The sequence below is a fragment of the Cheilinus undulatus genome, linkage group 17 (assembly GCF_018320785.1).
Source record: "Cheilinus undulatus linkage group 17, ASM1832078v1, whole genome shotgun sequence".
Taxonomy (NCBI): domain Eukaryota; kingdom Metazoa; phylum Chordata; class Actinopteri; order Labriformes; family Labridae; genus Cheilinus; species Cheilinus undulatus.
Window position 1 is genome coordinate 19,394,646 of NC_054881.1, and position 26,871 is coordinate 19,421,516.

Genomic DNA, 26,871 nt, shown 5'->3' on the forward strand with positions numbered 1-26,871 from the left:
GGTTGATCAAGCCTTGAAAGCTGGTGCTACTAATTCCTACAGGTGTTTCAACTTTCCTTGATTACTTACAACCCCCTCTGTCAACATAAAAGCAATTGTGGAACACACTGTGGTACCATACACTCGTGAGCATCGGTTGAACAGTATCGTACTGCAGAAAGTAGTGTGTTGCTACAAAAATGGCGAGAAAAAGGCAATTAACAATGGAAGAGAGACAGATGATCATAACACTTCAAAATGTAGGTCTTTCCTACAGAGAAATTGCAAAGAAAGTCAAGGTGTCAGTGAGTACAGTTTCCTTCACCATCAAAAGGCACTTAGAAACTGGGGGAAACTCTGACAGGAAGAGGTCTGGCAGACCCAAAACCACAACTGAGTCAGAGGACAAGTTTCTGAGAGTAAACAGCTTGCGTGATAGGGGGCTCACAGGACAACAGCTTAAAGCACAGCTTAATAGTGGTCTCAGTTTCAACTGTGAAGAGGAGACTTCGAGCTGCAGGACTGACAGGACGAGTTGCAGCAAGAAAGCCATTGCTCAGACGTCAGAATAAGACAAAGAGGCTTGCCTGGGCCATGAAACACCACCACTGGACCACTGAAGACTGGAAGAAGGTATCATGGACTGATGAATCAAATTTTGAAATCTTTGGTTCATCACTCAGGATCTTTGTACGCCGTCGAGTAGGCGAAAGGTTGGTTCCACAGTGTGTGACATCAACCATCAAACATGGAGTAGGAAGTGTGATGGTCTGGGGCTGTTTTGCTGGATCCAGGGTCGATGACTTGTACAGAGTGAGAGGCACCCTGAACCAAAACGGCTACCACAGCATTCTGCAGCGGCAGCAATACCCTCTGGTATGCACCTAGTTGGCCAGGGGTTCATCCTACAGCAAGAGAATGACCCAAAACATAAGTCCAAGCTGTGCCAAGCTGTGCTACCTCAGGAAAAAAGAACAAGGTGGTAAGCTTGAAAACATGGAGTGGCCAGCACAGTCTCCAGACTTAAACCCCATCCGGCTGGTTTGGGATGAACTGGACAGAAAAGTTAAAGCAAAGCTACCTATAAGTGCCACACATTTATGGGAACTTCTGTAGCAGATTTGGGAAGAACTTTCTGAAGAATATTTGATTTCTGTTGTAGAAATAGAAAAGAATTCCACGAGTGTGTTCAGCTGTTATATCTGCCAAAGGTGGCTACTTTGACGAGTCAAAAGTTTAGAGTACATTTTGGTCTATAAATTGATTCCATGATTTCTTTTTAAACTCCAGTTGCTTATTTGTACTATGCTTTCATTTCAGAGTGCAAGGACACATTAATGATTTTCAAGAAAAAAATGGAAAAATTGGGGTGTTCTAAAACTTTTGACCAGTAGTGTGTATATATACACACACACACACAAGTGACAAAATCATGTGGGCTTAAAGATTTCAAAAAGCAACACAAAATGACACCATGTAAAGAAATTCAAGAACAAATGAAGAAGTGATTGAAATCTATCAGTCTTGAAAGGGTTCAAAAGCCATGTCTCAGGCTTTGAGACTCAGCAAACCACAGACGGAGTCATTATCCACAAATGGAGAAAACTTGTATCAGTGGTGAACTTTCACAGGTGTGGCGGACCTGCCAAAAACTATCTAACAGCACATTGATGACACTTTTAGGAAGTCACAAAAAGAACGCAGAACAACATCTAAAGACCTGGAGGCCTCACTTGACTAAATTAAGGTCAGAGTTCAATAAGGAGGAGTCTGGTTAAAAAGTGGCATCCATGGGAGAGTTCCGTGGCCAAAACCACTGTTGACCAAAAAGAACACAAAGGCTCGTCTCACATTTGCCGAGACATCTTGTTGATCCCCAAGACTTTTGGGAAAATATTCCTGTGGACTGATGAGACAAAAGTTAAATTTTTTGGAAAGGAATAACAGATGTTCTGTTAGATATGGCATTAAACTAACACAACATTTGATAAAAACATCATACAACAGTCAAACATGGTGGTGGTAGTGTGATGTCTGGGGCTGCTTTGCTGCTTCAAGACCACCTGCCATAATTGATGGAATGTCCGACCATCAGTTCTTGACCTCGAGCTTTAAGCACACTTTGATTATGCAGCAGGACGACGACCATGATATACACCAGAAAGTCCACCTCTAAATGGCTTTGAAAAAAATTGAGGTTTTGAAGTGGTCTAGTTAAAGTCCAGACTTAATTCTGATAGAGATGCTATGGTATTACCATAAACTAGCTATTCATACTATTCATGGAAGGCTTTTTCCCTTTAACAAATTAAATCATCCTCCAAGAACTGCATTTTGTCTTTATTCAGAATATCTTTGTCTAATAATATTTTTTAAGTGTAACAAATGTGCAAAAAGAAAAGAAAAATAAATCAGAAAAGGGGCAAATACATTTTCACAGCATATCAATATGGTTTACATGGATTCAGGAAACAACGATCCCAGACCTAATAAATACTCAGAAAAATTAGTAAGAACAGTAAGAACCACCAACAGTGATATGCTTATTGACCCCAAGATAAATTCTCTGAAATATGTTATTTAAATTTGATTTGCTTATTTTACTCAAGAAGCTTTTATATTAAATTTAAAACGTTGATATTGTTATTTATTTCCATACAGATACTCATTATGTATTGATTGGTTGATATCTTTATTTCAATCATGTAAATGGCAACTTAAAAACAGTTAAAAATACAAATAAGTAGACATCAGTAAATGAAAACAGTAACTTGCATCTGCAAATTCTTCAGCATCTCAGTTTACATGAGTGAAAAAAGAAGGAAGAAGTATAAACTTTTCTAATCCTACCTCCTTAAATTTTACTATACTTCATAATTTAAATCACAACACTACATTCAAGATACCTCTTTTACAAATATATGTACCATATCCTGCAACATTTGAATCTAAATAGCAAGCAAGCACCTCTGTACCTCTGGAGAATCATTTCTTTATGTCTATTTTTAAACAGAATTATGCTTGAAATTTGTTTCATTTCCGCACTCAGTCTGTTCCACAGTTTAACTCCACAAATGGTGATACAGAAGCTTTTCATTGTTTTACGAACACTTCGAACCTTTAGATTTGATTTCCCCCTTAAATTATCACCTCCCTCTCTTTCATAAAACATGTCTGAATATTTTTTGGTAGCAGATAATTCTTTGCTTTGTACAACACTTGAGCTGTTTTGTGCTCCACCAAGTCAAAACATTTTAAAGTTTTAGATTTAAAAATAACTCATATTTGTGCCCAGAAATCAACTTTATGAATGATTCTCATTGCTCTTTTCTGCAGTATGAAAAGTGATTAAAGTGAAGTTTTGTAGGTGCTTCCCTATGCCTCCTGTACAGTAATCTAAATAAGGTAGAATCAGTGAACTATACAGAATGTGGAGTGATTTTTTTCCTAACCATGCTTTGCTTTTGCCAGGACTGAAATACTGTGAGACATTTTGGATTTGACATATTTGTTGTGAGGTTCCCATCAAATTTTGTCATCGATTATCAATCCTATGAATTTATTTTCATTTACTCTTTCAATGTTTACACCCTCTATCTGTATCTGTTTGATTGTGTGTTTTACAGTTTCCAAATATCATGATTTTAGTTTTGTTCAGATTAAGCGATCCTTTATTTTTGTCAAACCATGTTTTTATTTTACTGAAATCTGAAGTGATGACATTCAAAAGTTGCTGCAAACTCTCAACAGAATCAAAAATATTTGTGTCATCAGCAAATAATATACATTTAAATAAACTAAAACTATTTTCCATATTACTCAGCCCTGTTCTGTGAGGAATTTTAAGCTGTTTGTAAAACAGATCTCGTCTTGACCTACGAAAGCAAATGACACTATCAGTCACAAAGCTGACAAGTTCAGAACATATTTTTCAGTCAGTATTTTCAATGCCAGTAACAGAATGACTTTTAGTGGCAGAAAATACTACCTATGGATGTGCAGCACACTACCAGCAGGTACAATCCCATTTCCAAAAAAGCTGGGGCACTGTGTAAAATGTTAATGAAAATAGAATAAAATTATTTTCAAATCTCATGAATCCATATTTTATTTACAATAAAACATAAACAACATATCAGATGTTGAAACTGAGACATTTCACCTTTTCATGAAAAACACTAACTTATTTTGAATTCGATGGCAGCAACACATCTCAAAGAAGTAAGGACAGAGCCATGTTTTCCATTGTGTTAACAACAGTCTGTCAATGTCTGGGAAGTGAGGAGATCCGTTGCTAGAGTTTTGCCAGAGTAAAGTTGTCCCATTCTTGTCTGATGTAGGATTCCGGCTGCTCAGCAGTTCTGGGTCTTGTTTGTCTTGTGATGTACCAAATATTTTCTATTGGTAAAAGGTCTAGATTGCAGCCAGGCCAGTTCAGCACTTGGACTCTTCTACTAAAGCCATGCTGTTGTGATGGATGCTGTGTGTGGTTTAGCATTGTCTTGCTGAAACACACAAGGACTTCTCTGAAAGAGATATTTTCTGGTTGGGAGCATGTTGGTCCAAAACCTCTGTATACTTTTTTGGCATTGATGGTGCCTTTCCAGACCAGAGGCTGCCTCTACTATAGGCACTAATCCAACCCCATACCAGCAGAGATACATCCTTTTGGACTGTGTGCTGATAAGAAGCTGGATTCCTCCTCAACTGCACCCCAACTTACATGTAATTGGTGTTGTCAAAACTAAACTAAAATGAAGCATTTTTGCGAAGTATAATCTCTAATACACTCAACAAAGCACCATGGAAACAAACAAACCTCAAACTAAGATAAAAAGAAAATTAAATAAAATCAAATGAAAAATCCTAGACTGGATTCAGATTATTACTTCTGTTTACAGTATGCTTATTTACAGTGTATATTAAGAGTAATTCAGTAGCATGTATACTTTTAATTTATAATGATTGATAAAATAATTATTGATAACCATACTTCCAGGTGTGGTACATAGCCTTCTGAGATCAATAAATGTGACGTAATCGAGAGTGGGCGGGGTTTACGTTCAGGCACCATGGCTTCGGTAGGACCCGAGGTGAGTGTGTGAGCCTTATATTCACGGCGCTTCTTTTACTTTCGAACCATTTTCCGAGCTTTGAAGACCATGTTTGTCTCTGTGAGGCAGTAACTCAACTGTAAACATGCGTACTGTCGGTATGAAGGGGTCGTGCTGTCGTAAATTGGCGCTGCCAGCCTAGAGTCTCTAGCTTTTGTGCTGGACTGGAGGGCAATTGAATGTGCAGGAAGATGCTGCACCCCGGAACCTGAATAATCCATGCTGGCGCGCTGTTGGCTGTTTTCTGTAGTTTGGTCATACATGGTCCTGGCTAACGTCACTGTCCTGCTTCTGCTCAGCTTTAGCGATTCAAAATAAACTGGAGATGGATTTCCACACGTTTTTAGCAAGAATCATTCACGTTTTTAGCCGTTTTACCTATTGCCGGCTAACTGTATGCTAATTTTGACACTGCTGTTTAGCTAGCTGTTAGCATCCGCGCTAGTTAGCAGGCTCTGCACACTTTGCAAAATCCTCAATAAAACTGATTATTTTGAATTCTAGCTTCTATAAATTACAGAGGCATGTCCTGGTGTCACCATGAACACTGCTGCTTAATGTTGAGCTGATAATGTTTTGTTATTAAATGCTTTGGAGTCGGTTAGCTTCATGATAATTGATGCAGTTACATGAAGGCAGTATTGGCAGAGCTCCTTTCAACCTCCCACTGTAAACATATGGCGCCAGCCCTCAAACCGGCTTTGATGCATTTTGCATCCTTATGTTGTCAGATGCAGCTTTATTCAGGAATATATCTTCCAGTGCAGGCTCGTCTTCGTAAGTTATTGCCATAGCTTTTAGTCGGTACAAACAGTCCTGTGCTAGCTAACAGGTTGCATTGTTGTTTCCTTGAGGTTTTCATGTTAAGTGACTGAGTTATCAAATTATTTTCTTGGTTGAATGGCATTTAAGTGTACAAACTGATCAGACATCCAGCCTTTGTGTCTTTTTTTTTCCTTTTCTTTGAGGGTTAGGGTGCAGAATTGTTCAGCAGAGGTCGCTCGAGCAGCGTTGAGATGATTTCTCCTCAGCAGTGCAGAGACTGATCTGAAGTCAGGCAGATGAAGGTGTGAAGCACTGGGCTATGCAGACACTTCCGTTTGCACTCCATAACCATGTTATATGCTGTCACCAAGACAGGGGTGTCTTTACAGGCCTATTTTACTCAAGCAGAACAAAAAAAATATCATGCCAAACATATCTGAAATGGTTAAACTAAGTTATCTAGTTTAGTTTAATCTGTTAAAATGAGAATATTGTTGGAGTTCTACCTCCTCAATGTTTATGTTTTTTATTGTGAATGGATATTTGTGATTGACTTCTGTATACTTTACACCATTAACAACATTTAAAGACAAGTAATTTAGCAAAAATAGGATACTAAAGTGTAAAAGAAATAATGATTTTTGAGATTTGAAACATTGAGTAATATTACATTAAACATACACTGATCAAAATATCCTTAAACTGCACAGTCATTGTTCGGGGACACGTTTGATTTTTGCCACTATGATATGTCGAAAATAGTGCTACATCATTTGGTAATGATGTGCTAAATACAATATGATACTTGGTTTATTTGTTGCTTGGTTATTGAGGAAAATGCAGACAATAATGATAGTTTTGATAGTTTCTCTACTAAAAATAAAAAAAATTACATCTTTACAGTACTGCTTTCAAAATAACTCAACTTAAAACACAAGTAAAGAGTAAAGAATGAGGAAAAACAAAGAAAAAGACAAGTTGATGTAGGTCTTGCGTCCTGCCTAAAATTCTGCAGATTTGTTTATGTATGGCTGATATTTGTAATTGATGTAGGCTGATATTTCTAGTTGATTTATGGGTCATAAATGTTGTCAGGAATTTTCATATCTGCCTATACTGATTGTTAACTTTGTAAGCTAATATCAGCCAACACCAGTATCGTGCTGATAGTACCATGCATCCTTATATTAAATATGGAAAAAAAAAGTCCTTAGATTTGGTAGTTAATGATTTAACCTATGCACCACACTAACCACTGAATATCAATACAATTTGTTGATATGTATTAACAATATTTATCAGCTATACTAGTTGACAGTGTAGTGATTGGATGAGCAGTATTCATTTGACCAATAATAACATTCCAACTTAAAAAGAATAAGCCTTTTGTTTGGATCCCAAAAACATACCATAACTTACTGACAAGGTATTTGTTTGTTTCATGGGATCCATGCATTTAACCACATTATAATACAAAACCTTAAGGAGAGGAAACCTTAAAGATGAATTGATACAAACAAACCAAAATTCAAGGTCAAAAACAAAAAGATCATAAGTAAAAAACACTACAGCTATTAATGATTATTAAGACAATAGGTATGATTGAAAACTTGAAGTAGTTTTGCCCCAATAGCAGAATTAAAACTTCAGTTTCAAACTAGTCAAAATCAAGGTATGGCAATGCTTGTTTCAATACCAAGGCAACAAAAATAGAGGTCCTAGGCGCCCAATATTGACTGATTTGTTTGCTTTTAATCACTAGAAATTGCAGGTAAACTCTCATATACTGGCAAGGGAAATGATGGACAGTGTGAAGGAGATATCTTCCAATTTTTAATGGATTCATTCCTTTCCTACTCACTTTTTTAATGGAAAAGATGCAGTTCTTGACAGTTGGATACTTTTTTAAGCTATCCATCATAAAAATAAGAGATTTTGTTGTTTCGTTGTGTCATGTCAAGAAATGACCAAAGTACTGACATTTTTTGACAGCCTTTCTTTGATTATATCATATGAACATTTAAGTTAAATAAATCAAATTGTATTAGTTCTCCAAGAAATTGAAAAAACCCTTCCTTGCTGCTCTTATTTGGATTTTCATTTTTTAATTGTTGAATATCTGGATTGTATACAGATTTTAGAGATGATGTCAGTGTTACTAAGAAAGCAGAAAATGTTTCACAGTACTTCCTGTGTGATGGTTAGTTTGTTCAAACTTCATTTGCATTAGCCAAAGAGATGACAACTGGCTAAAGGCAGAAAAGAGGCACATTATTAACAGGTTAAGACTACTGAGATGTTCAACCATTGTGTATTTAATGACAAATGGCTTAAATTTCTGCCGGAGTTTGGGTACCATTACTTGCTGCTGTGCTTTTACATCATCCAGGTGTTTCTAATTTCCTGGTCAGTCGGTGTACAGTGTATGTATGGGCTTTCATTCAGCATTCCTGTCCTATGTGTATTCATAAAGGAGGCTCGGTAACAGAAGAGGCTTTGCTGAATGTCAAGAGGTGCACTGAGCGCCTGCAGTTGAAGTCCATTGTTGAGGTAAAATGGCCGTCATTGGTGTCTGTGGCTGGCTTATTTTATAACCCAGGATGATTTCTCCTTAGATTTGTAGTGTGTGTGTGAGAGAGAAAGAGAGCAAGAGGGTCTCTGATGGTGTTTGCATTTGAACCTTGGCTTTTGAGACAGCCGAGAGTAGACAGAGATCTGATCTTAATTTCTGCCTTTAGGAGCTTTCAAAGAAAATCCATTGACATATGGACAGCGTGGGCACGCAGATCTGCCATGAACAGAGAAGTTCTGTCCATGGCAGATACGTGTGCCAAGGTTTTTCTCCTTGGAGATGGCTAACTCATGTTCATACTGAATACATGTTAGCTTGAGTGTGGCTATAGTGTTAGTGTGTGTTTTGCTGCATGTGAGGCTAATGTAGTCAGTACAAAACTGTTCATATTCGAGAGGACCAGCAGGCCACTAGTTAGGACTGAGCAGGCTCCCAATTGTCCAGATTTAGATCATCCATCAATCTATTGGTGCAACTTTGGAGATAGACATCCACAGCCTTGTAAAAAAAACATAACCTTGGTCTGAAAAGCTAATTTCTTGATCAGCACACACTGTATGGGGGATGTACTTGTTTGAATAATGAAAAATAAGAGTTATTTATAATTTAGGGTGTGGCTGTGTTGACTTAAAGGTGGGTACCTTTGAGCTGTTTATCAGGAGGCTTAAGGCCTGCCTCAGCTCCAGCTCTTTGCCTGTATAGTAACCACCACTGATGGGCTTCAATAGTGGGCTTTAAAAACCAAATGCTGACGTCACAGGGACTACGTCCATGTTTATATAAGGTCAATGGCCTATGCCCAGCCTTGGAAAGAGGCAACCTATGATCCTATTTTTCTATTGTTGCTGATCTTTAGCTTGCCAAACTCATTGTTTCACAATGGAAGTCTATATAAAATAGACGATGAGTCCATGATTATCCTCACTCAGTTTGTACAACCTCAAGATATTCTGTTATCTGTCCTTGTACTCTTGGTACTTTCAGAAAATTTTTCAGGCTTTTATCCTTAGTATCAGCTTAATCTGTTATGTCATATCTGTGACTTCACATGACCTGATAGAGTTGTTTTGCTGCCCTCACAGGTCTGAGGCTCAGCGGGGACGAAAGACTCTCCTGTTGTGAGGCTGAGATATGGCCCGATTTCTCTGATTAACCATGAGTTGCATCTCACGGAAATATTATTTGTTTTGGGGCTTTTTACTCTTTAATGTTTGCTATATTTCTCCATCATCTATTGTTTGTGCTCTTTGAGTGCTGGCTGGCTTTGACGGTCCAAACTAGACCAAATGTTTCCCTTATAGCCCATGTCCTTTGTCCTTTGACATTTTTGCGCTGGCAGCAGCCACAACCTCAGTTTGAGAGTGCTACTTACTGACGTTTATAGTTGCAAGGTTACAAAGCGTAACATTGCTTCCCTCCGTGGTGTCTAGTTTTCCTTGGTTAATTAGGTCGATGGGCATAATATTTCCCTTTGTTCAAGAAAAAATTACCAAGAAAACAAAAAGCAATTTGAAGAAATCATGTCCTGATATAAAAAGCAGCTCTTGACCTGTAAATTGTTCTTGAAAAGACGAGCCAGGTCAGTTTACCCCTGCCATTGTTGTTTACAATGGTGATATCTCAAGTCCCGCCTCTTTTTGGTTTTGATTCGTTGGAAAGGTAGAAGTGCATTTGATGAGTCAGTCGATGTTCCAAAAATTTGAGTCCTAGGCTACCAGTATTGGATTTTTTTGATAATCGAAAATTGTGAGCAAACTCCTTCATGTTGCACAAAACCCAGCAGTTCTGCATGGAAGCATTTCCAGTGCTTTGTGGATTCAAGGTCATGCCATCTTCGAAGCAATTCATTCTTGTATTTGTCTTATAAAATAGATGAAGTGTTTTCCACTCATAGACAATACTATAGCAGGCCACTCAGGTATATATTTATGTATTTTCTAGCCATTTTTAAAACATTTGTATACAAGTGCCATAAGTATGCTAGAGACATAAGAGCACTGATTGAAGTGCAGCATCTCATGTTAGAGAAGTGAAGCATTGCATGCTGTTGTTTGTTTCGTTGTTTTTAATCAGCTTCTTGCTGCTGATATTATCCTGTACTTCTGCACTCTAAAGTCCACACTCACAAGTCGTTCTAAAAGTTTCAAAAATGGCAGCACATCTCAAAATCCAAGCTAGGGAGGACAAAGCAATAACATTTCACTCGTTTGTTTGGCTCACATCACAAACAAATACTTATGCGTTTCCGCACAAGGCCGTCAAACGCTCTGATGCTCGAGATGTGTGGCCTTTTTTTGAAACTTCATGTGTATAAAGCTTTTGTGCTGTACACAGACACACGAACAAGAACATCTGGTGCATGCTGTTCTCGGTGGTGGTAAAGGAGCATCTGATTTTGCTGTAAAAGCCATAATAAGCTCAGTAGCTTCTGCAGCATGAACACAACTCTGTAATGCGCCATTGTTGTTTTGAGCTTGGGCTTGGCACTCCACTGATGGTCTACATTGATGAGAAGTGCAACTTTCCCCTCCAGCTAAGTCTTTATTCGCATGCTTCAAAATCTTCTCTCATTTTTTGTGCATTTCCATGGCAACGTTTCAGTGCTACTTACAGGCTTGGTCTATGTTTCACAGCGTTTTCAGGCGTTTTCCGTGCTTACGTGGACATCTCCTGAAACAATCCCATGTTTGTGGAAAACCTTTTTAAAACTAAACTGAAATCGTTTTCGTCTCTGTGTGGACAAGGCCTAAGGATCCTGCTCATTCTTACAGTGAGTGGACAGCTTAGAAGGAGCAAGTCTGGTCTCTGTCCCATGTCTCATCTCCATTTACCATTAGGGAAGCAGCCAGGTGCATACACTCACCAACAACTGTTTTTGTTCTGAGTACAGCAAAGGCAGGAGGCCATGTTTTTACACACTCACCTCTTCACAGACACATGAACACATCCTTTAAAAGATGCCCTTTTTTCACCGCTGAAATGATCAGTGCATGCTTACAGATCCCCCCCCCCCCACACACACACACACACATACACACACCGGCATGCACGCAACCAACTCTCCAATTGAATGTTTGGCAGTTTTGAGCAGGCCTGAAGTTGTTAAAGAGATTTATGAAAAAAAGTAGAAAAAAATATTGATGTATGGTGATTTAATGGCAGTGTTTATACGTGTACATTTTTGGCCTTGAAGGTGTAAAGAAGGTACAAAATTCATTGAGAGAGTATAAATGACATGTAAGAGTAACACATGTTGGATTTTAAAAATTTAACTTGAAAGAAAAGTTCCTGTAAAAATTCATGCCACAAGCTGTAAAATTGACAAAATGATCACAAGTAAAAAAAAAGAAAAAAAAAAAAAAAGTTGCAAAAAATGGCCAAAAATCCCCGAGGGGGGCACAAGGGTTCATCTAATATTGTGTTGGTTATGGTATAGAATGAACTATTGCTCCAGAAATAATCGCATATTAAATTGCAATTGCAATATTGGGTAAAAAAAAAATCGCAATTCAATTATTTTCCCAAATCGTTCAGCCCTGCCGCCACAGCCTCTGTACATGGTGCCTGCTCTACCAATCAAGCCAAAACAGAAGCCAAAAGCTTTGTGCTTTTGAACAATAATACAGTGTCATCTTCAAACACAAGGCAGAGTGTTTTATAGTATTCCTGTTTGACTTAAATCTCTGAAATCTTGGACAAAATAGTGACTGTAATAACTTTAAAGGAAGTAACAACAGAGGAGCCACATTAGCAAGAAGTAGAATATCTGCATGATCACTCTGAAAGAAAAATATTGTTTTTTCCAAAATTGGTTGTGAAAGCCTTCCTTGGCTGCATCCTGGGAAGAATTTTGAAATGTTTTCCTCTAATCCTCTTTAGTAGATTGTAGCTGGATGGCTAGCATGCTGCATTTGTTATCTTCAGAGATCTTCCAGTTTAAAGAAATGGATTAGTGTACAGTTTGAGCATGCTCTGTGGAGACCCTTTGAAGAGGAGGACCGACAGAGGGAGCCACCAGGTCACATGACCGGCGAGGTGAATGTGCATGCGGGGAAAGAAAAGAGGAATGAGGAACAATCTGTTCGACACATTCTCTCTCTCTCTCTCTCTGTCCCCCCTCTCTCGCCCCTCTCTCTCGCTCATGCACGCTTCCTCTCACTCTCTCTCTCTCTCTGATGCCTTCTTCTTCTCAATGGAGGCCATGAGAAGAAAGCAGGTATGATGTTTCCTGGAGGGACGCTGGGGAAAAGACATGTTAGCTTCCTTCTCCTCTCCCATGGTTGGCTCTGAATGATCTGACGTGATGTACAGCTTCATAGTTAGAGAAGTTAGAACCAATGGGTTTGATCTCATGCTGTCTTCTTGTGGAGATGGTTTCTCTTCTCTAGACAAGTGTTAATGCTTCATCATCAACTGATATCTCTTGATGCTCTAAATCGTGGACTTATCTCCAGGTGTGATGCTTTTGTTAAGGTCGCAGCATTTCTGTATGTCATGTTGATTCCTGTTGATTGAGAGAGAGCACCTTGTGGATTAGCTCAGCAGTTTTATGTTAAACAGTCTGCAAGGGAAATATGTCACTCACAACTGATAGATCTTGCTTCCTGGAGAAGGGGAAAATAACCTAAAAGTAGCTGTTCAAACCTCTGCTCCTACCTCATTTTTATCATACCTTTTCTTTGAGCACTTCTCTTCTTTCCTTCTAAATTTCATCTTTCATGGTTCGTCTATAATGAGATCCCTGGGGACAGGATGTATGTTTGTGCAGTCTGGGCTCTGTGATCAAGCACAAACTGAAACAGAAGGCTGGACTGACTGCTTATCAATCCAAAGGATGCATGCTGTGGCTGTAGTGCTCACCTACAAGAGCCAGGGTTTGATCCTCTGGCCGAGGGTCAGATCAACCGCTCCTGTCACCCTGTGACTGCAGCTCACGCTTTTCCCTCCTCTCTCCGGTTTTAGTGGACATTTAGAACACAAAGTGAGACAAATATCATGGATTACATGAACGCCTGACAGTCCAGCGCAATTGTTTTTATCCAGTCTCAATCGTAACAGAAAATTAAATTAAAGTTCTGCCAGAGTTTTTACGACAACAAGCTGTTTAGATTGCTAGCGTCTCATCTCCGTCATGAGAAGGTTGATGATGAATATATCTACTTAATTATTCTGCTAATCATCAGATTGTTATCAGAGAAGTACTAAACCAAGCGAAAGTAAAGTTTATCAGCCATCTGTGTGTGACGTAAACCGCGCCATAATTGCGCAACACAACGAATCAATACATAAATTTGTTGTCAGCACTTTTAATTAGTGATTTTTATTGATTTTAGCGATGTTGCAGCCCTAATTAGTATCAGCATACATGTGTTTATACATGGATCTGATACCAGTGTTATCGTATACGACATGAAGTGACACAGGTTATTAAAAGTTAATTAACTTTTGAACCATACATCGTAGCCTCTTAATTTATTTTCCTCTTGAGGTTAGCTGTTGTGCTCTTCCAGTGATGCTATTCACGCTTTCGTAGTACTTATGGAAGTGTCTAGCAAGCTAGGAGTTTGGAGAGCTGGTAGATCAGATATTGAACATCTTTTCATCCATTTTTTAATCCATTTTCGATCATTTTTCGTCAATAGGTTGAATGCTAATGGCCATCTTGCTTTCCCGGAATGCTTTGTGAGTGGCTGTCCACCAATGGTAGGCTTTTCAGTCATTAAGTCATGCTGTGTTAAACTGTGCATGCTGTCAATGTTATTTCAGTATTTAGCAGCAAAACTCACAATATATGTGAGTTTTGCAAATTATAATATATAATGCCCCAAACCAGTGACATAAAACCTTAACCAAGACTCAGTTTTCCCCATCTTCACATAGGCACTTTAAGATGAAAGTTAAAACATTTTTACCCTAGAAGGGGTTTGCCAAAAGTAGTGTCTTCAGTTACGTTAAAAAAAGGTTGTTCAAAGGGTGTGTTCAAAGGGCCCAAATACACAGGAAAAAACCCTGTTTTGAAACTATCCGCCTATGTGAGGACTATGCAGTAGAAAGACATTCATTGTGCCACTGAATGAAACATGTTATTGAAATAAAGTTAAATTTCGCTAATCATTCCCACAACATCAGAAATGATCAAAAAGATCCAGTGAATCTCCACCTGAGGCACAACAGCGTAACTTCATTAACTATTGAAAAATTCAGAGAAGCTGACAGTATCTCACAGTTGGTTCCCCTCCTGATCTAGAGGGGGGCTCATCTCGAGTTGAGGCGTTTACAAAATTTTATTACCGACAAATTTAAACACAACTGTACCTTTATCTTACAAAGGATTTCCCACAATTTCCTCAGCTTTTTTTAAATTTTTGCTGCAACTGCAACGTATGCAAGGGCAGCAAGCCAAGATTTCCATCATCCTCCATGCTTGTCTGCAGTCATGTTTGATTGTGCTAGTTTCTGTGAAAACCCTCGTAAGTGCAGTTATAACTGAAATTGTTTCTTATGGTAGGTGTGCGGTTTAGGGATGTGTGCGGTTGAACGGTTAAACTTGTTTATCAAATTAGCTGGCTTGAGATTCAGTTAAAGGAATTACTTATCATTTTTAATAAACACAGGCTTGGAATCTACAGTCGATGATGCTCTTTCAAACTGTAATGAACCTCCTGCCGCTAGAGGCCGCTGGAACTTCAGTTAATGGCCACTGCCTTCCTGTCTGAGCTTTCACCGGACATAAATATGAGAAGCTCAGTGATAGCTTAGTTGTTAGCGTGTAGTAGAAACATTGCGGTATGGCAGTTTTTTAAGTAGTAAATGAAAATAAAGTGGTATGTAGCTTGTTGAGGGTTGAACTTGCGTATAACTTCCCAACCGAAGTGAAAAGAGGTCATATATCAAACACGATACTAATCTACAATGAGGAAGCAAGGCTGGCCAAGCTAGCTTTTAATGTTAGACACTATGACCAAAAGGGGGACTCATTGCAGTGATGAGGGACCCTGCAAGTCTAAATTAAAATAATATGCACTGTTTTGCACACCAAACAAAGCACAGAAAATTCTATAAGTGGACTTCCAGATAAATGTAGGGCTAACGATGAATGCAAAAAATGTCACAACAACTAACATATGAAAAGTCATATTTCACCTTTTGCTACTCCTGTAAATTATTGGGTAGATATAGATAGATACTTTATTAATCCTGAGGGAAGTTCAAGATTCAAGAGAGAGTCAAACTCCTTCCTTTTGCAACATCCTACCTGTGTGAGATTGGTTTCTTATGTATAATGATACATAAGAGTTGATTTGAATGTTAACTTATGTTCTGTGAGCTCAACATCATGAATTCTCTAATACATGCAAAAAGGACACAAGACAGTCTTTAATATCTCTCAGCTTGATTGTCATTGACACTTGCAGTTGTCTATAAAATCTTCTAGGCCAATCATTGTGGAGGTCTATAAGACAGAGGCAGACAGATTTGATGGTTTTTATTCATTTATAGAGCCTTGATAGATGACATTTGCCCAGGTAAGCTCTGTGTGCATAAAGTACCTTTTTGTTGGATGTTCTTCATTGGTTTAAGTATCATTTCCTGCATGGTGGTGCGGTAATGTACGTGCGATCATATTGTGTATATGAGCTTCACACCATTTGAACATGATCTTGCCATAAATATTGGAATTACTGCTTTAAAAGACCATTGATGCAACATAAGCTTCTGTTTTCTTTATCTGTGTGAACTGTAGTTTTGTACTGTTTTTTAATGTTATCTCATTTCAGTGTTGGCACCTTGTGAATGTAATTGACAGTGTCACAGGTGATGAAGATATGTGCCTTTTTGTTGTGTTTGGGCTGCTCCGACTTGTTTCTCCAGGCCTCTGGCAGTGGATTGTAAACTGTGATCATCTGGCTCTTGTTCCTATTATGCTGAAAGAACAGTGGATGATTGATGCATTAAGATATTCAGAGGTTTAGAAATGTCAAAGGACTGGTCGGACAGATCTGTTTGGAGTGTTTTCAGAGAAACATCCACACCGGACTGTTAGATTTGAACCATTCTAGACTCAGTTTTGCAGCCATATATCCAAAACCTTTGGTCTTTTTAACATCTTTCCATTTTAATGAACTAGATAAGGTTCTTAAAGCACATTAGCTTCACATTGGGAGCTTCTCTCAGCAGCCTCCATATCCTTTACCAGCAGCCCTCACACCCCTACGTTCTCCATCTAGTGGAAAACCGCTGCAATGGCCACGTAGTGTCAGTAAACAATCTGGTTGCGAAATGGCGGAGATCTGCAGACAGCCTTCTCTGCTCCCTTCCCCCCCTCCTCTCCTTTCTGTCTCCAGCGTGCATGTTCCACTTTCCACCACTAGGGGGAAGGAAAAAGCTGGTGTTCCTTTTTTGTCACTGGCTTTCTCTCAATCCATGATAAAAGGAACTGAAAGATTCTTCTTATGTTACCCTCAAATGTGCTCGCTAGTCTCCTTGAGATCATACACCACAGAGGATTGTCCAAACCTTGATGATCTTTGGGGGAAATGTCTCCACAGCTTGGCTCTTGGTCTGACCTCGATGCTGTTTGACAAGGTGCTTGGATCAGGGACTCAGGGGCATGTGCTTGGCGTATGATTGTCTTTATAGATTGTTCAGTTGGTGTCTCGATTGTATGTGGATGTTGGGACACTTGCTGCCTGTCAAACAGGGAGATTGAATCGACAGAGCCTGTGCTGTTGCAGGTCTCCAGATTGGGCCTCCTGCCTTTGGATAGTCACACTGCATGCAGGCTTTTTTTACCTCTCTTGTTATGACCCTGGCCCATATTCCTGTATGTGTGCCTTTATTCTGCTTGGTAAGAGAGTCACATAAGGCTCAGGAGAGTTTAAACCTTCCTGGTATGCTGCTTATCAATGTCAAACTGACCTACGACCACTTCCCTTTAACATCTGATCTCAGATTGAAGAGTTAATTGGTGCCATTTTCCTCTTCGTGCCTTCTTTGTCTCCTTCGGCCCATGTTTCCCAGGCTGAGCACAAGGTTGATGGACTGCTCCCGATGACGAGTCAGTTTCCTGGTGATGCCTCTTCAAATGCGTCCTCCTGTGAGATGTAAAGGAAGCCTGTGGGTGGTTGATATTTCTTTAGAAGCCCCGGCTGAGCATCTACTGTTTCGCTGGTTGGCTGAAAGAGAGAAGAGATAGACAATGAGAGTGCACAGGGGTCGCCCTCATTCTGTTGGCTTCCTCTTAAGATTTTGATTCTGACTAAGATGTAGCACTGAACAGCGTAAGGAAGGAGGATTTTAGCCTGTGTTTGTGGGAAGGTGGGGTTGATTAAGACACTCTTGATTAGACCTGGGAGACGTTTGATCTGGTGTAGCATATGTAACCATCAGGCCCTGAAACAGTCCTCAGACAGCACTCAAGTCCTCTCCCTGTTTCCACACTGAAGAAAAAGGTGCTGTCTGCTTAAAATTAAAAAGGTTATATATTAAATAAAGACATCAGTAGAGGGTTTACTGGCTAAATGGCTCTGTTGTTGATTGGTCTCTAAAGTTCTGTCCTATGGTAACTAGATGCTAATGAATGGGGACATTGTTTCCTATTGCATTGGGTTTTCAAGCCCCTTGAGTTTAATTTTTGGTGGAAGCTGAAGTGAAAGATACATGCCATTTAACAGCCATTTATCTCATTTGCAGTCATTTTTGCTCCATATATCTAACAACATTGTTAACTACTGTCTAGTCCCTCTTTTGCTGCTGAAATCCTTTTACTTTTTCCCTTTCCCAGGTACAAAAAGGTTTAATTTTTACTCTAAAATATCCAAATTTACAATGATTTACACTGGAGATCTCTGTGAACGTGGTTTGCTGTTAGCGAGTCAAAAGAAATCCCTTTAGTAAGACAAAAACTACTGCTTCTGGGCACCTGTTGCTTTTAGTTTGATTGTTTTTTCTTTAAAAGTCTGGTATTTTCTTATCAACGCTCTTTTTCATTTAGACCTAGACTACCTAAAGAAAACTCTCCTAAAAATTAAGTATTGTTTAAAAATTACCTTCAGAAACCTAAAGGTTATTTGCAAAACTGCACAGGGTTTCGGTGTTTACTAAATCCTTTTTTTATCAGCTTCTGTAAGAGACAGAGACACGACATGAGAAACATTTGAAAGTTTAAACCCTTTACTTCATTTGTTAATCATTCCCTTTACCCTAAAGTTCACTAATAGGCTTTATTTTGATACCATCAAAAAATCAAACCATGATTGTTAGGATCCTCTCCTCCTCAGACTTGTCTGCCATTGTTATTCTCGTCTAATCATTGTCCTCTAAACTGCTGTAGCAGGCCTCTTTGCTGCTGGGGTTGTCAGCCATCATCTGTGTCACTACTCACCGTCAAAAACTTCCATCAGCCTTTTGGTATGGAGGTAAAAACCAAAACATATTTATCCCATCCACCTTACACATTTGTATTTCAGTGAATCACTTTGCTGTTGGGTTGGTCACGTCTCAAAAACATTGTCTAATCCGGTCCTACAAGTATATAAATGTTGCATCCCATCTAAACAGACAAAAAAAAAAAAACCAACAACAAAAAAAAAACACAGCAAGCACACAGTTTTTATAATGATATAGCTGCCAATCCTAACAGAAAACATTTTCTATTGCTGCTTGATAAGTGACCCATACAAGAAAAGGGACATAAATGATGATTGTTAACTTTTTAGTGCATTAATTAATCAAATAATTGAAGAAATTAATTTGTGATGTTCTCAAGAGACAACTCTCTTCTGTGGCCTACGCCATAAAGAACCTTGTTTTTACTGCTTTGTATAAATCTTTACCCTGTTGCTTTTTAACAACCAATATTCAAGTTTAAACACATGGAAACTCCACACATTTTTGCACATAAGGACTAAGAAGAAAAGAAAAACAGAATAAAACAAGGAATGCAATACATGCATTTCATGATAGTTTGTAACAGTAATTGCAGAAACATGCAGGAAAAGCCAAAAAAACTCACAGGAAAAATAGACAAATATTTAAAATCGTACAAGCAATACTTTTTGGCTTATTGATAAAGAAATTCTTGTTAACACTTGCTTTACACAGGTTGAATGACTTTATTTTTATAGCATTGTCTTGGATGCATTAAGGAATCAAGACTTCTTTGGAAAGGCATTTTTGTTTGACCTATGATGAAAGCTTATTGCCAATATGATCACCTCAAACATAGACTTTAGGTCTAGGAAACATTGCTTTATACACTTTTTACCGCCACCAAGGAGGTGATGTGATCGGGTGGGTTTGTTCGTTTGTTAGCAACATAACTCAAAAAGTCATGGACGGATTTTCATGAAATTTTCAGGAAATGTCAGAAAATGACATAAGGAAGAACTGATTAGATTTTGGGACTGATCCGGATCACCGTCTGGATCCAGGAATTTTTTATAGGATTCTTTACTATTGGGAGATAGGGCTAATGGTGGCAGTCTGCGCTGTTACCACCTTACACCAGGAGATGGTGGACATGAGTAACTTTAATCCCAGCAGCAGTTTTTGGTGTGTTTCTATTTGAAAGTTTTGGAGTTTATAGAGTTTGAAAGACACACACCCACTCGAGGAGACGAGTCGGAGCATAACAGAGAGAAAGACAGCGAATTGTACTGAGAATACTCACAATGCTGGGAGGAATAGAGGAATATTCACCCTCTGCCATGACTTTCAGTCGTCCGGTGTGACCATGGGTGCTTCTGCCATGACAGTGTACACATAGCAAAACCAGTGCTTTGCCTCCCTTTGTCTCCACCCCACCGGGGTGGGAGTAATCGGCAAATTAGATTTTGGGAGTGATTCGGATCACCATCTGGACCCAGGGATGTTTTTAAAGGATTCTTCGCTATTGGGAGATAGGGCTAATGGCGGAGGCCTGCGCTCTCTGAGTGCTTTTCTAGTTACAAAGATAATTTCATGCTTTTCGCCTTTTAGCTATAAAACTGTCTTCTTATTGCCATCTTAATGCCACAGATCCACTGGTTGTGAGAATGTTGATGTTGATGTTTGAAGTATCAGTTTAGCTGATGCTGATACCGGAGCTGATGTTTTTCCTTCTGGAAAACAAAAAAAAAAAAAAACTGATGTTTTTCCTTCTGGCGTAGAGCTCTTCTTTAATTTTGCAGATAGGAATATCAGATACCTGCATCAGTTTGTTTGGACAGGACAGATTAACATCACTGATATCTGTTCATCTCACTTTATTTGGTGGTGATTGATATCAACAGGGCCAGTATCCCCCTATACTGATGTTAAATCTACTTTGTTGGCAGAAGAGTGCCATTTTTTTCTCTTTTTTTTTTTTTAGAATCGCTTTTGAAAATAAAAATCTTTCAGTTTTATACTTCTGTCAGTTTAAATTCACTCCTGTTTCTCTCTTTGCCAGCCTGTTGGTCTAGCCAAAGGCAGTTTGGATAAAGGTGCCTCAACCAAGAAAGAAGAACTCATTGCAGCAAGAAATGGAGAGGAGAAATCAGGTATCAAGAGTTTTACTTGAATTTTAAGAGACTCTTGACTTATTCCATTATATTTTGCTTTGTCTATTTATTCATTCCTTCATTAATTTATGCATTCATTTATTGTCTCAGATGGAGACGCAGTGATAGCAGCCAGGCTGGCCTCCTCCGCTGCAGCAGAGGCGATGATGAACGGCACTGAATGTGACGACACGAGGCACAAGAGCCCGACGCACGGCTCCACATCAGGCAGCAAGACGTTACTGTTGGTGAATGAAAACGGCGTGCTGGACACGGAGCCGCCGCACGGTTCTGTTACTGGAAGTAATGGATTAATTCTATCGAAACAGCAGGAGGGCGGCTCATCCCCTCACAGGACTAACTGGTCGCCTTCGGGCTCAGTCTCAGGGGGACACACGGCCAAACCCTCAGCGTCTGGGGGTGCACAGAGTTCAGGTGCACTAAGGACTGACCCCAGTACAGGAACGGCGTCAGGACAAGGGACATCAGACACTAAAAATGGCACAGCATCGCCGCCTGTATCGGCTCCAACACCGGTGTTGATACACCGAGCACGCAAGACCATGTCTAGACCCGCCGTCAGCCCGGCACAGAAGGTAAACCAGCCAAATCCGAGGAATAATCAGACACTCTATAGATACTTATTAAATGACTTTGGTAATTCTCTCTTTTTCTTGTTACTTTCTATAAAGGCAGTGCCGTTGAAATCGTTACCACAGAACCACAGAATCTGTTTTTTAACAGCACTAGTAAATGGGTGTGAAGACTGTAAAATGTCTGAACAGGTCATTGCTGTCTTGCTCATCGGCTCTCTATCAGTCTACAACACTAAAGCTGAGTTTCCACAATGCAGTTCGGTTCATTTTGACTTGATTTTGGTTAGATTTGCTGCGGTATGCAGTTATTGTGTTTCTACTGCTAAAAGCTGGGTAAATAGTACCAGAAAACTGGTATGTACCAGCCTGCTGTTACAGAGCCCTTCTGTTCCAAGAGTACCTATTTAAACCTAAAGAGAAGAGGAAGACTTGGTAAATTCCATCGATTGGCTGAAAGAATTGTCAATTTAATCTGCATTTATAATGGGCAACACAAAACACAGTACTGTGAAAAGCTTCAAGGAATGTTTGGGCCAAAAATTGAGGCTGAAGTAAGACGATGATGTGGTGAGTAAGCTGCCTGCAGGCATCATGAGGTGGGAAGGAGGATTTGCACCCCCCGGTTGTGCTCTGGATGTCCTTGCTTGATTTATATGCAGGGCATGGGAAAATAATCTGTTGAAAAATAACAAAGTCTGCACCTTTAGGGGGGATCAAGGGGTGGATGTTGCGAGTAAGCATGGCCTAGGGTACAGTTTGGGCAGGTAGTAGGATTGCCATAAGCCCCTGGTTGTGCTGTGGATGTCCCAAGCACTCAAAACCATCAGGTGTATTACAATGGGTGAAAAGGGCCAGACAAAAGAGATGCTGTTGAGCTTCACCTTGGCTGCTGAGCAACACACACACATTGACAGGGCTCTAGTAAGTGTCCACCTTGAGACTACAATTCCCAACTTGGGAATGGACTACCAGGTTGCAGATCAAGAAAAACTCCACTTCTGCAGAAGAGACACCTTCAAGCCACACTGAAGTATGCTAAGGACGACCTATAGAAGATTCTGCCTACTGGAATCATGTCCTTTGGTCAGATGAGACTAAACTAGAGCTTTTTGTGGGGGTGAACTGAAGACCAAGATCCATGCCAACAGGCCATCAAATCTGGGGGAGCTTTAAAGATTCCCAAAAGAAGGATGGGCTGGGATTCCTTAGGAATGTCTGAGACTTGTGAAAAGCTACTACAATTGACTGCAGGCTGATATCCAGCAAAATAGAGACACAACTGGCTATTAGCATCAGGTTTTTTTTTTAATTTAGACCTTGGTAGTTTTTTTATTTTTGTGAAACAATTTTGTTTTTATGGGCAAAGTAAAATTAATGTCAGCATCCAAAATAAAACTAGGGTGTTTGGAATAGCAGTCTTGAAAAATCCCTGGCTCTGTTTAATAGCACATGGGAAACCACTTAAAATAATTACAGGGGGGCTAATATTTTCATCCTTGTCTGTATGCAACACTGGCCAGATGTTTATTTTATGGGTGCTACATGGCACTCAGAATCACACGTTGAGAGAAAGCCTCAATCACACTTCACCCTCTTGCCCTACCTCTCAGCCTATTGTATGTTTTTATTTTTTCACATGAAAGGAAAATCATATTTTACCTTTCAACGCCAGGTATCAAAAAAAAAAAAAAACTCACTACTTTGAGCAAACACCAAATGAAATTTCTTTTTTCTTTTACTTTGTAGATTTATAAACCAGTAATTTTACTTCTACTAATGTAAATTTGGATCAGAGTAACTCTACCTTTACTTGAGAACAACACTCTTTGCACCCCTGCATACAATGTAAGAATGGAAATTGAAATATGATTATTCTAGAGCAATACGTCTTATTTATGATTAGTATATTAAAGGCTACACAAATATTTGTAGAGGTAGACAACACCGGCTACAAGTGTGAGTTACTCAAGCAAGATTGTGACTCATGTATGTCAGGGGAGGTCTGCAGACTAGCTTATATAAACACAGAATACGACTTTGTGACAGAGCTGGGGAGAGAACTTAACCCTCAGATGGAGCCAAACAAATTGTTACACTCAGGGTGTTTGTGACCATGAATGGCAGTGTACATATTTAGCAACTGATCCCCAACAAGATTAGACCTGATTACAAATATCAAATATAAATTACCTTTTTTGGAATTTAGCCCTTTAAATGCCAGTTCAAGTGCTTGCAATGCAAAAACCACAAAAAATGAAATATTTTTCATATACTACATACAAATTAATTTTTCTTAAAGGGGAATTATCACAGTCTTGAATATGTCAATGTTGAACAACCACCTTGATTTTTGTACATTATAATTTTCATAGATTTTAAGATTTGTATAAATTGTTACACTCAGAGTGCAAGTGGCCAAAATGGATGCCATACAGTATATTAAAAGCAATAAAGATAGTACACTTAAAAAAAACATTTTTTTTGCATTAGTATTTTAATCAAGATTGGACTTTATCATAAATATCAAATATTGATTAATTCTTTGGAATTTAGCCTTTTCGGTTCTAGTTTAAGTGAAACAAAAACAAAGAGATTTTTAAATACTACAAGCAATTTCCTTCAAAGAGATTTCCATAGCCTTGACAATGTTCATAATGAGAACAACTTTAGTTTTTATGCGATTTTATTTATCAAGGTTTTTACTTTAAAATTGTATGTATTTTTTATAAGTTGATACAATAGTAAACCTTTAGAAAGCCATGAAAAGCATGCAATTACCCTCATGCACAATATAAGAAAATGGCTGACATATGATGACGAACTTAAAAAAATGCAAATTTGAAGCAACAACTCCAGAATTAAAGCCAAATACCATAAAATGCATATTTTTCTACTGTGATGGCTACAGGATAAAAAACTTTTTTTTTTTTTTAACAATGTTTTCAATGGTTTTTGTAGCATAATCCACTTCAAATTTGCAGACATATATTGTAGCCGTTTTTCTTTTTACTTTAACAAACAACGCCCTCCCACCCCACCCTCTTTCAGACAAGATTAGACAAAAGAGTTGTTTTATTTGGTTTCAGTGGAGCAGTTTTGGTCACAAACACCATGAGCATAAACTAAAAGGGTACAGAGCTTATTATTGACTCATTACAGGTCCTGATATTAAACTGTGGTCCGTACTCTGCCACTGCCTGAAATTAAAGACCCTAAAAGTGCATGCTTGTGTGATGACAGTTCCGTTTTCTTGGCTGTAGAAAAAACGTATCACTTTAGACACTAGGAGGACAGAATAGCTTTTTGAAACCGACAGAGAAAATAATCTCAGGTTATATAAGAATGCATTACAGTGAGATGTTAGCTATTTAAGTTCCTGCTCTGTCTGACAAATGAACAGACATGTTTAATGTTACTGGCTCTAACCAGGACGAAACAGGCAAATGTGGATAACATCTAGTTAATTTGCCCAACTTTTTATTGGAATATTTGTTCAGGTTTTGTTAAGCTGTGTTTAACTCTGCTTGAATCCGTATAAATTTGTCACAACTGGGCTATGACTGAGAGTTGTGGTGCAAAAATATCAAACAACAGGATACTATGTGTTTATAAAACAAAACCAAGTGACACATTTATTATAAAAGGAATGCTCCACTAACTGCATTGTCTTTCATGTCATCTGTTAAAGCCAAATTTGTAATGGGAAATCAAATTTGGTTTCCTTTCTAAAAATGCCAACATGAATGCTTTTGGTTTTGTCCCTCCAGCTTCTTAACAAGGAGTTAAGAGAAGCAAAGATGGCCAAAATGGAGAAAATGGACACTCATGTTGCACCTGAGACTCATAAACCCTCACAGCAATGCTCTGTTCAGAACCATCTACCTCAGAGTCCACCGGATACGCCAGCTACAGCACAAACGGCTTCATCCACCACACCAGCACCTCCACCTGCTGCAGCACCTCCATCCGCTGTAGCTTCTCCTGCAGCCCTGGCAGCTTCATCAGCTCCTCTTTCTTCTGCGGCTCCTTCGACTCCTGCAGCTCCAGCTAAGCTCCAACTAGGTGGGACTAATAATGCATGACTAAAAGTGATTAGCTGAATTATAACTGACTGTCTTTGTTTCAGAGAACGTAATCTCCATCTTCCTTTAACTGACAGTTTAGTTGTAAATTCATGCTGCCTCTTCTTGCTGTAGGCTCTCTCTCAGGAGGTTCATCGTCCCGTAAGTTGAAGAAGAAGAGGAGGATGGGAACTTACAGCTTGGTCCCCAAGAAGAAAACCAAAGTGCTAAAGCAGAGATCTGTACTGGAAATGTTTAAGGAAATCCAACAATCTGCTACGAGCCCGCAGGTCTGTACTCCTCTTTTTATTACAGAACAACCACCAACAAGGAGATGCTTCATTTGGCATGTTAAAGGCAGAATATCAAGAATAACACTGATCTCTCTTGTTCATTCAGGTCCCACAGACTAAAGAGGTAGCAAACATTAATGGTGGGAAGGTTGAAAATGCATCTGAGGAGGAAGAGTCAGAGGAGGGGGAGTCTGAGGAAGAGGAGCGACGGCGCCTGTCAAAAGAGCCTGTCAGTGCCGTTGAAGAACAAAAACCTAAACCCATCAACCAGGTATAAAACTTTTTCTCCAAAGTATCCTGACATCCCTGGGAACACTTTAGTTGATGTAAACAGAAGGGCCTGCCTATGTCAATATTAATGCAAATTGTGTTCAAAAAGCCGTGAAGGTACAGAAAGGAAGCTAAATAATTTGGTGATTAAAAATGCAGAGTGTGGTCAAGATGTAACAATAGCCATCGATCTGTTTTCTGTCTGTGGTGGAGGTGGAAGAAGAGCAGGAGTCTGAAGAGTCTGGTGAGGAGGAGGCAGAGGAGGAGGGCACAGAGTCCGACTTGGTAGGAACCACTAGAACCTCTTTATTCATCCTCTTATATCTCTGTCATTAATAAATTGTATTCCTTATATAATTAATCTCTTTTCTGTCCTTGTCTGTCTAAGAGCACAGAGTTTAGTCTGAAGAGGAAGCTGAAAAAGAAAACAAAAGCAGACAGCGCGTGGCTCCGTCCGTCCAGGAAACGAAAGAGGAGGATAAAGAGCAGAGGTGATTTTTGTCAACTTAAATGACTTTTCTTCAGACTAAACTATGTACATAGTTCAGTTATAGTTCAGTTAGTCCTTCTTAAACAAAAACAATATAAGATTCATTGAGAGCTGGGATTAGTGTACAAAATATTTAGGTTTTTAGGGATAGTACAGTGAAGCACTGATTGTGTCAGAGTCACATTGTATGCAGAATATCTTTGTTTAATA

At 39.1% G+C, this 26,871-nt stretch overlaps 1 protein-coding gene across 4 annotated transcripts in view; it reads left to right on the forward strand.

The window, feature by feature from the left end:
• The first annotated feature begins 5,040 nt into the window (after window positions 1-5,040).
• Window positions 5,041-26,871, forward strand: part of ehmt1b (euchromatic histone-lysine N-methyltransferase 1b) — a 40,144-nt gene continuing 18,313 nt past the window's right edge. For 2 of the 4 annotated variants that reach the window (XM_041811034.1, XM_041811038.1), the window contains exons 1-8: window positions 5,043-5,072; window positions 20,861-20,951; window positions 21,063-21,547; window positions 25,315-25,609; window positions 25,744-25,898; window positions 26,008-26,172; window positions 26,385-26,456; window positions 26,560-26,662. In XM_041811034.1, the coding sequence (XP_041666968.1) occupies window positions 5,052-5,072; window positions 20,861-20,951; window positions 21,063-21,547; window positions 25,315-25,609; window positions 25,744-25,898; window positions 26,008-26,172; window positions 26,385-26,456; window positions 26,560-26,662 (1,387 nt within the window). In that variant the 5' untranslated portion in view covers window positions 5,043-5,051. Of the gene's footprint in view, window positions 5,073-6,061; window positions 6,161-20,860; window positions 20,952-21,062; window positions 21,548-25,314; window positions 25,610-25,743; window positions 25,899-26,007; window positions 26,173-26,384; window positions 26,457-26,559; window positions 26,663-26,871 lie in introns of those variants that run through there. The other 2 variants (XM_041811035.1, XM_041811037.1) reach the window with 2 other exon arrangements.